Raw genomic sequence first — 15,595 nt, 5'->3', positions numbered from 1 at the left:
TTAATGGGTAATGGATGTGGAGAGAGAGTGGGAGGGAGGGAAGGGTACCTAATAGTACTTTCGGGAATCTTTCTAGAATACGCATTGTGGCACTATTGGGCTCTGCCTAGCCCCTAGGCATTGGGAAGGCAAGGTGTCTTAGGAATTGGAAAAAAACATATAATCCGTCTTGTATGGACCCGGTTCACACTAAAAATAGTGTGGACCAGGCCCAGGTACGTCACCGGTTAAGAAGTACTTACTTATACACTATATGATACATAGGTACACTATATCAAAAATAGATATACTATATCATAACTACATACATTATATCATACAGAGGTACACTTTATCATAACTAGGTACACTATATCCTTGAGGAACACTATGTCATAACTAGGTACATTATATCATATAGGACAATATTTACTTAAACGCATTAGAGAAACATACACTATATCAAAAATAGATACACTATATCAAAAATAGATATACTATATTATACATAAGTACACTATATTATTTTAACATACACTATATCATATCAATATACAATATCCTAAACTCACGTAATATGGATCGGGTGCACACTAATTAGTGTGCACCGGGTTCATATTAATTTTTTAAAAAAATATATGCTATGTTTAATTCATCTGAAACTTTCTGAGCTGATTTGATTTGAACTTACTTCATCCATTTATTATTAAATGTTATACTTTTCAAATCACGGACTCCTAGTTAATTTTTGGAGAGAAGAGAAATAGAGAGAATGAAAAATGAAAGGATCTCATGTGAACATGTGATAGGAGAGAGATAGAGAGAAGTTATTACCCAAAATAAAAGTGTAACATCTAATTTAAACAACCTAAAATAGAAAGTGTAACATCTAAAAAGAAACGGAGGAAGTATTTTTTTTAATATGATCTGATCTGATTTACAAGATCTTATTTTTTATAAAATATATTATTACTATTATATTATTATTTTGTAACTTATTATAGTACAATACATTATAAGATCTTATTTATAGTATTACTATTTATCATTTTATTTCTATTATGACTTTTACACAACTTTTATTAATAATAATTATTATTATCATTATTATGATAACAACAACAATAATTATAATCATAATAGTAATAATTATGACTAAAAATAATTATATAATCCAAGTCTTTAATTTATAAGAGCACTTATAAAATGTTTCACACTTTCCCTTAAAAAAAATATTTCACACTTGAGAAGTCGGCAGACTCAACTCTTTTTTTCATATAAAATAAAATAAGATATACAAACAACTATGACTTGCGCAAGAAAGAAATGGATAGTGTGCAACTTCAAATAGCTAGAGAGATTGGAATTCGATAGGAAGAGGTATACCGGATCTAAATTTATAATTTGTGTCTCGCACTTAGCTTATTTTGAAATGTAATCCAAAGTTAGTAGTTTCGTTGTCATGAATTTGAGCTATCATAATCTATATATTTCTTATTTTTGCGTCAATCTTATGTTCTTAACACGTGGCTTTTAATTTTCTATTATTTAATAATAACAAAATAACAAAAAAATAATGATAACAATGACATTTATAATGATAACAACGAGATCAATAATAATTACCAATATTAATAAATAATAAGTACAACAACAACAATAATAATCCTATTGAACAAATGTACTAGTAAATAATAGTATTAATAGTAATAATGAGTTTTTAGATATAAGCATGGACTGATCTGATCTGAACTTATTTTTTCTGATCGAATCTGATCTGATTAGATCTGAAATAAGCAAAAATAAGGTGAACTGAACATAGCCTTAGTCACTTGCTGAATTAAAATTTAAATTAGGGTTATATTTGGCAATTAGTGATAATTGTTAGTTGTTAGATTAATTATATTAGCTGATAGTTGTTATTTGATTGTATTTGCTGATTTCACTAGTTGATTGTATTATTAGTTGTTTGTATAAATACGTTTAGTAAGTAGTTGATAGTTGATTGTTACATTATTGTGTTAAATGACCAGTAAGGACATGTGTATAATTTATTTGTTGCACCTTTTCCTATTTATTAATGTAATTTTTAGCAATTTCAGGACATGAATGTAATTGATCCACTCATTCTCAAACCTCTAATATCAAAAAATTCTCTCTTTAACTTTTTCAAAAAGAGCTTTTGGGCTCAATAAGTTAATTGAAATCTATTTGTACCAAACACTCAAATTAGAGGATTGACTAATCAAATTTTCTGAGCTAAAATCTCTAATTGTGCCTCAAATCTCTCTTTACCAAATAAGACCTAGATCTAATAAGAGTGGATCAATTTGCACAAGTCTAGTTTAGTTTAGTTCAATAAAAATAAGGTTTGACATTAAATAAAATAAGATCTACTTAAATTTCATATAATATATCTAGTAAAAACTAATAAATTCTGATAAGTTCATACAAGTATAAATAAGTTGAAAGAAACTAGGTGAGAAGACGTCAAAAGGGATAAATTTAGATTGTTATATCGTTAAATTAATATCTTGAGTGAGTGGCCAATTTAGAAAAGTATCCAAATGAAAAAAAAAATCGAGGACTTTTCAAAACTAGTAATAAAGGCTAAAGTAGAATAAAGGCTAAAGTAGAATTGATTTTATCATATAAATTTACTAAAATACACACAGAAAATCAAGAGGGATAACTTTATTTTAATCTTCTACACAAACAACATTGAAAATTAGATGAATTGAGTTTCACCACCTAGGTTCTGTTTGGTTGAATTTAAAACATTTTCAATGTAAAATGATTTTTCATGTAAAAGATTTTACAATAGAAAATTCAATTGCAAATCTAATTTTCCTTTGTGTTGGTTCAATATAAAAAAAAGATATGGAAAAAGAAAAATGGAAGGTGAATGGAGATGATGGATAAGAGGACTGAAAAAGTTGTTAAGGAAGAAGGAGGAAAATGTATTTGTCATTTCTTCTAAAAGGAAAATGATTTTCACCTATACAATAGCTCTTTCCCTTTGCTAGTAAACTTGTTTTATACCCCTTAAGGAACCAAACAAGTGAAAAAGGAAAATTTATGTTCATGAAAATTGTTCTATACCCTACCAAAAGAAACCTTAATTGAATTGATATTTATATATATGGACCAATAATCACTAACTAAGAATTTGTGTTGTTTAAAGGACTTATATGGTTGGTTTAATATTCATATCTAATGATCCACACTCAAATACAATATATACTTTATTGATTAGCTTTGAGAAATCATACGCGAAATCAAATATTTAGACATCCACTCAAATTATTTGGACATTTAAAATCGCAGATGTCCGTTTTTTATATAAAAAGTATCATAATCCATTACATTCGAATATTTGGTATTTCATATTAATCATGTATATTTGGGTGCATGTAAACATCCATTACATGCAAATTTGATTTGTTTAATACGTGGTTTGAGCATCATACCAAAAATATGGATATTAAACTTAAAATGTTGTCTTGATCTGATGGAAGTTAGGGAATGGTAAATCTATTTTGTTTTGACTGGATAATTGGGTCACAGATGAAAATTTGATAGACATGCTAAATACAAATCACAATAGGCTCGACCTTACAGTCTCTACTTTTTTTTCGACCTGACCACTTTTGGGATATTCCAAGTCTTCTGAACATTCTTCCTTCTCATATTGTGTCAAAAATCAAAGGGATTCCACTCCCATCTAATTATATGGAAGACTCGCTCATTTGGGGACCTACTCCCACTAGACAATTCTCAGTAAAGTCTATTATTTGGCTAGCTCATGATTTGACTCCAGGTCCACCATGGCCTTACCGCTGAATATGGAAACTTCATGTCCCATCAAAGCTTCAAATTATCCTGTGGTAGATCTGTCACAATAGTTTGGAAGTAAGAGCCACACCTTACAATAAGCAGGTCATTCCTATAAATCTTTGTGCACTGTGCAAAGATCACTCAAAGATTATTATGGGACCTTCCATATACCATAAAGTTGGTTGCAAACTAATTTGTTAACTCTACCCTTGTTAGAGCTTTTGGAGACCATTAAAAATAAAAGTTCTACTCTGAAATTTATATTCCTTGTTTGGAGTCTTTGGAAATAAAGGAGATTTGATGCTTCAAGCCAAGAAAATGAAACACACATATAGTCCTCCATAGAGCTCGTTTTGCTCATTTAGAACCACACACCCACATGACAATTGATCGTTATAGTTTTGGATCTCCCATCAAGAGAGCACAACCCCCTTCCCTTTTCCTTCCATCCATCCGTAATTCTAATTGTTTCAAAGCCTCCTCCCATAAACTCCTTCACATTCAACTTTGATGATTCCATCAAAGACTATTCCGCAATAGTTGGTATCATTTGCAACCATATGGGACACCTCATTCATGTTCATGCTTTCAACCTTGGTTCGATCTCGAGATATACATCTTCGAAGCTTCTACATTTTACCAAGATTTTCTCCTAGCCATTCCACAAAATATTATTCTTTTTGGCAAATAATGAAGATATATTATATACCAAAAAAAATGTGAAACATAAACAGTTAACATGGAGCAGACAAACAAATCATCCAACCAGATTCCAGAGATTACATTAGGATATGCCTATCCTCCTCTGAACATCTAGCAGTCACTCTAAATAAAATCTCCCTTATTACATCCTGAGGAGTTTTACAATGATTTCTGAAAATTTTGTTATTTCTTTGCCTCCATATTGCATATACACATTCAGTAAACAACATCACCATGATCATTCTTGATTTCTTCCGTGAAGATTTACATGCTTGACCCACATGATTCTGAAACTGAGCTCTCCCAGACCTGTTCCCCATCTGGATGTTGATACCACTCCATACCTCAGCAACATACTTGCAGTAGAAGAAAAGATGTTGAACTGACTCCAATTCCGTCAAACATAAACAACATTGAGTATCACATTGTACTCCCCACTTGCTTACTCGATCTACTGTGGCCAACTTATTATGCAAAGTAAGCCACATGATGAACTTGCTCTTAGGAGTAGCAGGATTGTTACAAATCAAATGCTTCCATCGAACTTTCTCAAAGTCCCCTGAAAGAATCTTGTAAGCAGTTTTCATAGAAAATTTCTGCCCAGTGCTCACCTGACTCCAACCTCCTATATCACTCATAACCATTCGAGTGCTTATAATCTTCCTTAGTATCCAAGAAGTCTGATTACTAAGGTTGATAGTAAGCACATTTTGCCTTTTTATATAGTAAGAGTGCACCCATTTCACCCATAACTTATCGCGCTTAAACTCAGTGGCCCACAAGAGTTTAAGCATAGCAACCTTGTTCCAAATGAACATATTGATAATATTCCATCCTCCACCACATTTAGGAAGCTGAAGAGTAGACCAAGCCACTAGAGCCTTCTTTAAAGCTGCAGTATCTCCAGTCCATAAGAATCTTCTGCAAACACTCTCCACATCCTTAATAAGCTTCTTGGAAAGAGGGAAAATGTGGGGCCAATAGTTTTGCATACTACTGAGAATGCTTTTCTCCCACTACAGCCTCCCTGCATAAGACAACATGAGAGCCATCCAAATTTGAGCTCTACTAGTCATCTTTTCTACTAGTGGTTCAGTTTGGGCATATGTGAGTTTCTTTGAAGTTAAAGGAACCCCTAAGTACTTAAAGGGGAGCACACCAATATTCATGTGTACTATATCAGATAACTCTCTTGCCACATCATCCTGCACTCCACATAGATAAATATTACTTTTCTCTACATTAGCAGCTAACCCTGAAGCTTCAGAAAACTTTTGAAAAGCTTTGAACATGAGGGAAATGGAGCTAGCTTCTGCTCTACTAAAAAAGCAATAAGTTATCAGCAAGCATTAAGTGAGTAATGTCAAGTCTTTCACATATGGGATGGTAATTAAAATCAGGGACCTTTTGCAGCTCATTCAAACACCTGTTGAGGTACTCCATGCTCAGAGCAAATAAGAAGGGAGGGAGAGGGTCTCCCTACCTGATACCTTTCTTTGCTTTGAATGGCATAGAAGGAGTTCCATTCACCAGTATTGCATAAGAAACACTCCTTACACATTCCATAATCCATCCCACAAACAGTCTTGGAAATCCAAGCTCATACAATAAAGTTTCTAAATAACTCCATTCCACTAAATCATAAGCTTTCCTTATATATACCTTCATGATGCATCTAGGAGACATCTGAGCTCTAGAATAACCCCTGATGAGCTCTGTGGCAAGCAGGATGTTATCAGCAATGTGCCTATTTGGAATAAAACTTGACTGAGCATCATTAATCACTTCACCAATAACTGATTGTAATCTGTTAGTTAAGATTTTCGAAATAATTTTGTAAAATCTTTGACTTTTGTAGCATTTGGGACCTTAGGAATCGATGTAACAACTGTACAATTCAGAGGCTTGTGCATGACAGAATTGTTAAAGAATTCCTTAATCCCAAAGTAAATATCATGCTTGATAACCTCCCAACTTTCCTTGAAAAAAAAAGCATTAAACCCATCTAACCCGGAGCTTTGGAATTATCTATACTGTCCAAAGCATTATCAATTTCTTCAATGGCCACCTCTCTAATCAGCTCTTCTCTAGCATGAAAAGATAATGTTTTCCCAACCCTTACAATATTAAGATCAATACCAGGTAAAGTGTCAGCATTTGCTCCCAATAATTTCTTATAAAACCCTAGAATCTCATCAATTATAGCTTGATCTCCAGAGATTTGCCTCCCTTCATCATCATTCAGAAGAACAATCCTATTATAAGCATTTCTTGCTCTTGTAGCTGCAAAGAAAAACTTGGCGTTAGCATCATCCCCCACTTTCACCCATTTTATTCTATACTTTTGTATCAAAATGCTATCTTCCACTCTGGACCAAAACCTTAACTCATCTAGGAATTTTTTTGCCCTTCTCTGAGCTTGTGCATTGCCATCAAAATCTGCTTGGGAATGAAGCTCCTCCAGCTGTTGCCTGAGCATAGCAACCCTTTCATGAGCCTTGCCAACTTTATTCACCTATAAGTGCTTCAATGCCTGCTTGACTGCTTTTAATTTCAGCCATACTGTTTGCAACTTATAATTGCCATTTACATAATCCCATGCTTCAGAGACAGTTGGGAGAAAATCATCATGCTCAGCCAAAGAATTCATAAATCTGAAAGGCCTTCCTCCCTGATGAGTAATTTCATTAAGTGTAAACAACAAAGGTGAGTGATCAGATACCCCAGGAGGCAAGTATTGAATGTTAACATCAGCATACCTAGTAAGCCACTCATGATTAACAAAAGTTTTGTCAATCCTACTAACTACTCTTTCATCTCCAATACTATTGTTAGACCATGAATAAAATAATTCAGTGCTCTTAACCTCTATTAAGCTAGAAACAAGAAGGAATTCTTCAAAATCCACTGTTTCTGCATCTGTAACCAGGGTGCCATTAGCTCTGTCAACTGAACTACATACTGCATTGAAGTCCCCAATCACAATCATAGGACCTTGATGATTCACATGACCTCTCAACCCAACCCACATGCTCTTCCTGTCACTGATAGAGTGTAAACCATAGACAACAATCGTTTTGATTTGCTGAACATCCTTGTGAACATTTAACACCATGAATTGCTCCTGGACATCTTCTACTTGAACTCTAGTCAAGGTATGCTTCCACCCAATCCAAATTCTACCCCTAGGAGAGTGACTATAATTATAACACCAGGCCCAATCATTCCCAAATTTCGACTGCACATTAGTACTCCTAACTCTAGTTTCCAAAAGAGCATACACATCAATCTTACAAGCAGTGAGATAGTGCTTTATCTTCTTTATTTTAAAAGGGTCATTCATCCCTCTTACGTTCCAAGAAGTGCACTTCATCATGACAAATAAGGGTTTGGTCCCTTAGCACCCCCAGCTGCAGTTGAGTTTCCTACTTGAATATCATTTTGCACTGAAGCCTTAGCTGATTGAAATGCAGCTTACTTACCTTTATCCTTGGACTTCCTTGTGACCACTTTCCATGGCCCCTCCTCTACCGAGTCCTGCCTCTGAGTAGAAGGTATTGGCGTAGCTACTGGGGTTACATTAGAAGAAGAGGGAGGATTAGGAGCTGCTATTGAAGCTTCCACCACCTCTCTCTCCCCAATACCATCCTCTAAGGCTGCACTAGTAGTAGAAATAGTGGGAACCACATCAGGTTTGTGCTTCACAGGAGTCCACCTTTAGATAATTTTCTTAGAACCAACTCTCTGCTCCTCACATTGATGACCCACTTGCTGACATTTAGCACAATATTGTGGGAGCCAATCATACACAATCTTCTGTTTAATCACCCTCCCATTAGGATCTTCCACATTTATTTCATAAGGGACCTTACAAGTAATATCCATTTCCACTAGGATTCTAGCAAAGGAGATCAAGTTGCTTGGTTGTACATTCATCAGCATAAATAGGTACTCCTAGAGCACTTCCAATCCTACATAATGAATCTGAACTCCAGCAATTCAGAGGCAAATTTGGGAGTTTACCCATATAGGAATCACCTTCAATATCTCCTGATTGAAGCTGAAATTAGGAGTCCATTGTTTAACTATCATCGCCTTCCCAAAAAATAAATGAGGTCCTGATACAACACATCATCCATGTCCTCATTTGATTCCATTTTAACCATAAAATACCCCTCTTCATGTTAGAATATCTTAGGTTCAGACTTAGGTGCCCATTGGGACTTACAATAGTTATTGATAGCCATGAGACTAGGATTTTGCCCTATGACATACACTATTAGAGAGTTCACCCAAGATTCATTTATTTTTTCTACCTCATTTTTATCCAGTTTCGCGACATTTTCACCATTAACAACCATAGGAGCAGCTAAGTTTAAACCCATACCTTTCTCCGAGATTTTACTCTAAGTCATTCCTGTCCAGAATTGTTGACTCTTTTCCACTAGCTCAGCTCCAGATTTAATTGCCACTGGCACCACCATCTCTTGAACACCTGGATGTGTTATTGTTCCACTGGTTTCAATGTATTCTGCACCCACAATCTTCGTTGAGTTACTGCTCATAGGCGTAGCAGTCTTACCAAAACCTTGTGCCATCTCTCCGGCACCGGTAGATTTCTTCTTCCGTCCCATTTGCCCTGAGTGGCGCACAATAGGAAGGTCACCTTAACGTGCGCCCAGAGAGGTTTTTGCTTATTACCCTTTTTGATTTTCTTCCACAAAACATAATAATATTGTAATTGAAGGCAATGATCTTTTGGTCTTCAACGCAACCAAAGGCATTTGGGCACCTTTGTAGCAAATAACAAATATCACGTGAGATATCAGTCTCCTACTTAATAAATTCGACAGGTGGCAGCTCAACCATGTTTTCTAAGAAGCAAATTGAGCGGCTAATTGGATAGCTAATATTGGTCACTTAATTACTTCTTCTTTTATTGTCACTCCTTGTATTGATTCTTCTCTTTCCTCTATCATTGTGAGCGACACATTAGGAGTTCTCCTCAAGCTGAGAGTCTCCTAATGTCTTTTCTTACCTCCACAAAAAAAAGCATACAACGTTAAGTAATATACTAATATGTGTTGATAGGTGATAGTTAGACACATGCAAGTGTGGGTTATATTTAGTATTGAAAATGAAAAGCATGAACGTCATATTATAGAGTTTAATGCTCATCTTATTTTGTTTGATTTCTCTCGTCCACAGTGGCGGATCCAGCGTGGGGTCAGTGGGTTCAACTGAACCCACGCGAATCTTGGAAGGAAACTGGAAGAGACTGAAAATAAATACAAGATATATTAAAAACACGCATAAATATAACAGGTATACCAATTTGGCCCAGTGGCAGTAGGCGTGCAAGGTGTGAGCCTAAGTGGCTGGGTCGTGTGTTCGATTTCTCTTAGTTGAAGTTTTATTTCATTATTAATTCTTTTTCTATTCTCCATCCCTTCTTCATATGTGGCTGGGGATTTCTTTGAGTGGAAGTTTTATTTCATTTTTTGTTCTTTTTCTGATCTCCATCATCCCTTCTTCATATGTTTAATACTAATTCACTTTGTTGTGAAATAAACTTGGTCTGAAGAATAATGTTTGTATAATACATGCAAGGTGAGTACTAAGTGCACTAAGTAATTAGTAAAAAAATTCACTATAGTTTTCACTCTAGTCACTACTCGTATATTTATATATTTTTACAAATTTTACATGTGCATTTTATAAACTAAAAGTATAAATATTAAATTTTTACATGGAAAATTTTTTATACATCACTTCTAAACAAAATTCTTCCGAGAACTCAATATCATCCAAAATGCAAAGATGTTATTATTGTTGTGTTGTTTCGTTCCTAATTAGTCATTTGATATTTAACATTTGTGCTAGTCGCTAATTTTTTTTTCATGTTTCATAAAATAGATATATAGTTATTATTTTTCAATTTAATCAAGAATGGAATCTCCGTTAAGTATAATTGTTGAAAGTTATCCTTTTTTTGAAAAAAAAAATTAACTCTAAATAAGTAATTATTTAATTTAGAATTTATGTTCGATTACAACCCCCGAACCCACGTGACTCAATTCCTGGATCCACCACTGCCCGTCCATTCTTTATAACCTAGTCAATATGTATACATGTATTCATTCAAAATTTCAAATCCAATATATAATTGATATTGACGGATAGCTCAGTTGGTTAGAGCTTTCCTCCCGATTTCAGGAGATTCTGCCACTCTGGGATTGATTCTCATGACCCGTCCTGGTGGCACTCTAGCACCAAAAAAAATCCATATAATTGACTATCAATATTAAACTTCAAGTGATACCCTAAAATATCTTTGCAAGACCTCAAAATTGATGTATAAGCACATCAATATTTGTTGTGGGACTTCACTGATTATGCAATTAAATTTTGTTTTTTTTGAAAGAAGCAATTAAATACTTTATGAGAGGTTTTCTTGACTTTTTATTTATTAGTAGTTGTGGTCCTTGTGGATGTTAAAAGAAGTCCTACCTTCTCTTTTGATACGATAAAGATAAAACTAACATTTTATAGGTTTTAAGAGGTAGACCATGCAACTAGTATGTTATGTGTGGTTTTTCATTCCAAAAGCATGCCAACTCTTTTATCTAATGCTAATAGTGTAGAGATTATTTTTGTTATGGTATGATCATCATTCTTTTGCTATGCTCTAATTTATGGTCATCGATTTGATAATGCATATCTTGTAAGTTTATCAATTCGAAGAATAAAACTATAATCTTCTCTTCATTATAAATATGAGTATGAAAGACAAAGACTAACCTTCAAGCCTAAAGTAGTTGGATTGGTTAAATTTTAGGTGAAAAGAGTTGCTCTCAATTCTTAAAGCTTGTTTTAAGTATAAGAAATTTGTAAAATGAAATCGTGAACATTGGGATCAACTGGGCTCATGTTAGGTGCCTGTTGTAATTTAAGCATATCCATATTTCCTTGGCAAGGGCATGTGCTAGACCTGCAAAGTCAAAGCCTAGCCCAACCAAACCCCTTGCCATTTTTAATTCTAATCCCTCCATTTTTAAAGTTATACTCATTTACTATAGACACAAATTTCAAGGCAAATTGGAGAGTTAGTGTAAAAATAAAGTAGATCCACGTGGTTTCTTTACTTTCTATTAACATGGTTGCTAAGTTCAACTTTACTTTACTAAACATCGTGCTCCAAAATACCCAAAATACCCCTCTTGCTCATAACTCCTTTCTCCCTCTAGCCATTTATCTCTCCTTTCTCCCTCTACCCACTTCTCTATCATCCAAAGTTGTGGCAAATTATCTCCATAAGTTTTATCCAATTTCTCAGTATCCCTCTTCCTCCTTGTTTCAAGAATTTGTTTCATACAAGAAAACATACGAGATCTGAAGAAGAGCGATAAGAAGGAAAGGTAAAGAGGACTTTAAGAGCAGCGAGAAAGAAGAAAGAGAAAATGATGGAAACGAAGATCAGGTCTGGCATTATACTCTGTATTCCTGTCATACCCGGCCAGAACCCGCCACATCATCCTCTCCTAGCAACCGCCATTATTTCCCTTCTTTGTAGATATTCTTCAGTGGATGATTTATTTTTGGGTTCTAGGTTTTTTGTTACTGATCTCATAAGAGAACATGTGTGGGAATCTGTGTAGGAACTAGGAAGAGAGTGAGAGTGAAGAAGAAGTTTAATAAATCATTGTGTTAATTGGTTTGCTCTTAAACTCGTCTTTATCTCTCCTTCTTATCTCTCTTATTCAAATCCCTTACGTAAGGGTGCTATTGAGCTTGGGTGGCTCGCAACTATTCGAACTCGGCTCGGTCAAAACTTGACTCGAGAGGGCTTGACTCGAGTTGGGGATTGGCTCGAAAGCTTAATGAGCTGAGCCTGAGCTACCTTAAGCTCAGCTCAAAAGCTCGAGAATAGACTCGACAATTTTTAAATTACTAAGATTATTTCATTAATGTTTAATATAGGTTTAAGTAATTAATAAATATGGGGAAGAATGGTAGTCTTGACTCTAAGAATACGCAAAGAATCCAAAATTTACATGTTTAATACACTAAAAAAAAAGTAAAAATACCTTCCAAAAAAACAAGGCAATAATAAAAATGATGAGAATTTTTCATCTGTGTATATAACATTAGCGCTTAATTAATTAATTCAATTATTTTAAATATATATATATAAATAGTTGAAGACATTAGAACAAGCTAAGTGTGGCAGCATAAAAAACCTTGCAGCAAATCTTAAGTTTAACTCCTACGTTAGTATTGCTGAGTTCTATTGTGGGAGATTTACAAAGTCCCACATCGGTGAGGTATCAAGGCAAGAGGTGAACATGATGTTTTAAAATGACATACAGGAGGAGAAGGTTATAGAACAAGTAGAAGTTGGGCCTAACTTATTTACTGGGCATATTATTTGCTTTCAATCTTTCATGGTAGTTTAAAGTTTGGAAATATTATATAGGCAATACTTTTTATCAAAAGTCTGATATGTGATATGTTGAACTTTCTTTTCATATTTGAAAATTTTAGTTTTCGAGCCGAGCCTTGAATCGAGCTTGAATTTGATCCTTTCGAGCTCGAGCCGAGCCTGAATTATTGAGCTCAACGAGCTTCGAGCTCGAGCCGAGCTGTACTTCAACCATTCTCGAGCTGAGCCTGTACATGTTCGATCTCGATCGGCTCGTCAATACCCCTACCCGTACGTATGTTTTCTTGTTTCATACAACTTGTGGAGGCATATATGAAACAAGTTGCCTTGTTTCATACTATTTGTGCCAAGCAGATTTATTTGTTTCATACAATAATCAAGAAACAATTTAACATGTTCCGTTTAATTTGCACGAAACAGAGTTATATGTTTCTTTGGGATTGCACGCACGAAATAGTGTTAAGTATTTCATAAAAATTGCAAGAAAGTGATTAGTCAGGGAAGAAAAATAATAACAATTTACATTTATTAGACTGAAATTTAGGTCTAAATTATCGTCCATTAAGTATCAAATTCAAATTTGTCAATAAGGTCTTTTGCAATTTATGTTTATCCAATTGCGGGAAGGAGAAGGATATAATTATTTTAGAGAGAAGTTTTTTGTAGAGAAAATATGTTAGTAAAGGTTTTTAGGGTTGCGTTTAGTAAAGCGGGGTTGCAATTTAATAACCCTTTTTAATGAGGATCAAGAGTGTGAGTTTATTATATCTATACAAATATATGAAAAGGCATGCGAAAACAAGAAATTTTGCCACGTGGTGCTCTCCCTAAGAAGTTTTAGTTCATGTAATCCATGTACAATAAAAAAAATTAAAAAATTGCATAGTATAGGGTTTGATCCCGAGACCTCAAGTACATATATAATAAAGTTCTAACACTAGCTAAGTTGTATTTAGTGTTATTATCATAAAGTATTATATTAATATATGAATTTGTTTCTTACCCGGGGCATAGCCCGAGCCTAATAACTAGTTATAAGGGATATAGAGAGCATAGAAGAGATAAAGTGTGTGTTAAGGATAATTAAATTATTGTGTATCTTTTGTCAAATGAGGAATAAATGTAGGCGTATTTGTTCGCCTACGTGGTATGAACACATATTTGACTAGCCCATTGTAAATGTTTTATTAAAAATATTCTCGAAGTCGCCAAAAAGTCTTTAAAAGGACAATTTAAGGACTTAGCCAGTGTATATTTTTCCATCATGAATCCATTAATGGTCATTGAACGACCAAAAATTGAGTTGGGGCGGGGGGGTTATGAATAAGATCATGAATCAAATTTGCTTATTGTTGACCTCTACTTAGTACTATTCATAGCAAGTTTTATGCAATCAAATAACCATCACCCTAAAAAAGATTAGTCTACGTTGGTTTATTATTCACAAAAAACTACTTTTTCACTGACATATTATTTAGCAAACATATTATTGAATTCCAGCAGGTTGTCCATATTATCTGATTTAAGTGTTAGAACATTTATTTAGGTCTTGATTAACAATAATATATAAGGTGAAAAATATTGCAATCAATCATAAAATAATATTCATAAAAAAGAAAAAAAAAATAATATGAGTGAGAGCTGAGAGTTAGTATAATGTACATAAATATTTACAATCGCAGGAATACGTTAACAATCTTCATTATCATGAATAAAATGTTAGTAACTTTAATGAAATAATAAAAAAGAAAGAAAATAAATATTGTTAATTTACTTGAACCTTAGAAATTATACCCCGTCTGGGTCGTTGATTTGCACGAACATTGGATCGAATATCAAACAAATCTTTTAAAAAAATGTTTTTTGAGTATAAATTTGCAGAGAGATGTATTGGGTGAATTGGTCTCGTGGAATCGAGGAGAAAAAGTTTCTATGAGTATTGTTTGATGAAGGGTATGATGAAGATGGATTATATGATCAGGTAGTTACGCACCGTTTTTTTGGAGTGAGAGAAACTGAAATGAGAGAAATTGAAATGAAGAGTAACCAATCTGGACGAAATTTAATTTAAAAATAAGTCTAAATAACATGGCTTTAGTGTAAGGTGGCTTGAATTGGTATAAGCCAGTGTTGATGATTAGTGAGTGAATTAGTTAGCTAGGTGGTGGGTTAGCGGGAGATAGCAGAGCGAATCATAAGGTGATGAATTTGGATGTTTCTTTTTTGAGAACGTATTGTGTCGGACTCGTCCGACCATAATCTTTGGTCGGACGACTTTCAGGTGGTTCCAATTTTTTTTCAGTTAGTCTTAATTTTCTTTCAGGTAGTCTTCATTTTTTTTTCAGGTAGTCTTCATTTTTTTTCAGTTAGTCCATTATTTCTTTCAGTTGGCCCATTATTTCTTTCAGTTGGTCCATTTTTTGTTTTAGTTGGTCCATTATTTGTTTCAGTTGGTATACATATTACGAAACAAAGTCCAACTGAAACAAAACAAAGTCCAACTGAAAGAAAACAAAGTCCAACTGAAACAAAACAAAATCCAACTGAAAGAAAACAACGTCCAACTGAAAATGGAAAATAGAAAAAGAATGAAGACTGAAATTAACATCATTTTCTCTCTCCTTCCCTCACCTC

At 34.0% G+C, this 15,595-nt stretch overlaps 1 protein-coding gene across 1 annotated transcript; it reads right to left on the bottom strand.

Moving 5' to 3' along the window:
* Positions 1–5,534: 5,534 nt before the first annotated feature.
* Positions 5,535–6,997, bottom strand: LOC125498852 (uncharacterized). The gene is made up of 3 exons (XM_048647150.1): positions 6,529–6,997; positions 6,002–6,233; positions 5,535–5,835 (listed from the first exon to the last, which is right to left on the bottom strand). The coding sequence occupies exons 1-3, from the start codon at positions 6,995–6,997 to the stop codon at positions 5,535–5,537; spliced, it is 1,002 nt and encodes a 333-aa protein (XP_048503107.1).
* Positions 6,998–15,595: the final 8,598 nt, after the last annotated feature.

This window comes from Beta vulgaris, chromosome 6, assembly GCF_026745355.1.
Source record: "Beta vulgaris subsp. vulgaris cultivar EL10 chromosome 6, EL10.2, whole genome shotgun sequence".
NCBI lineage: Eukaryota > Viridiplantae > Streptophyta > Magnoliopsida > Caryophyllales > Amaranthaceae > Beta > Beta vulgaris.
This window is presented reverse-complemented; position numbering and strand designations above follow the sequence as displayed.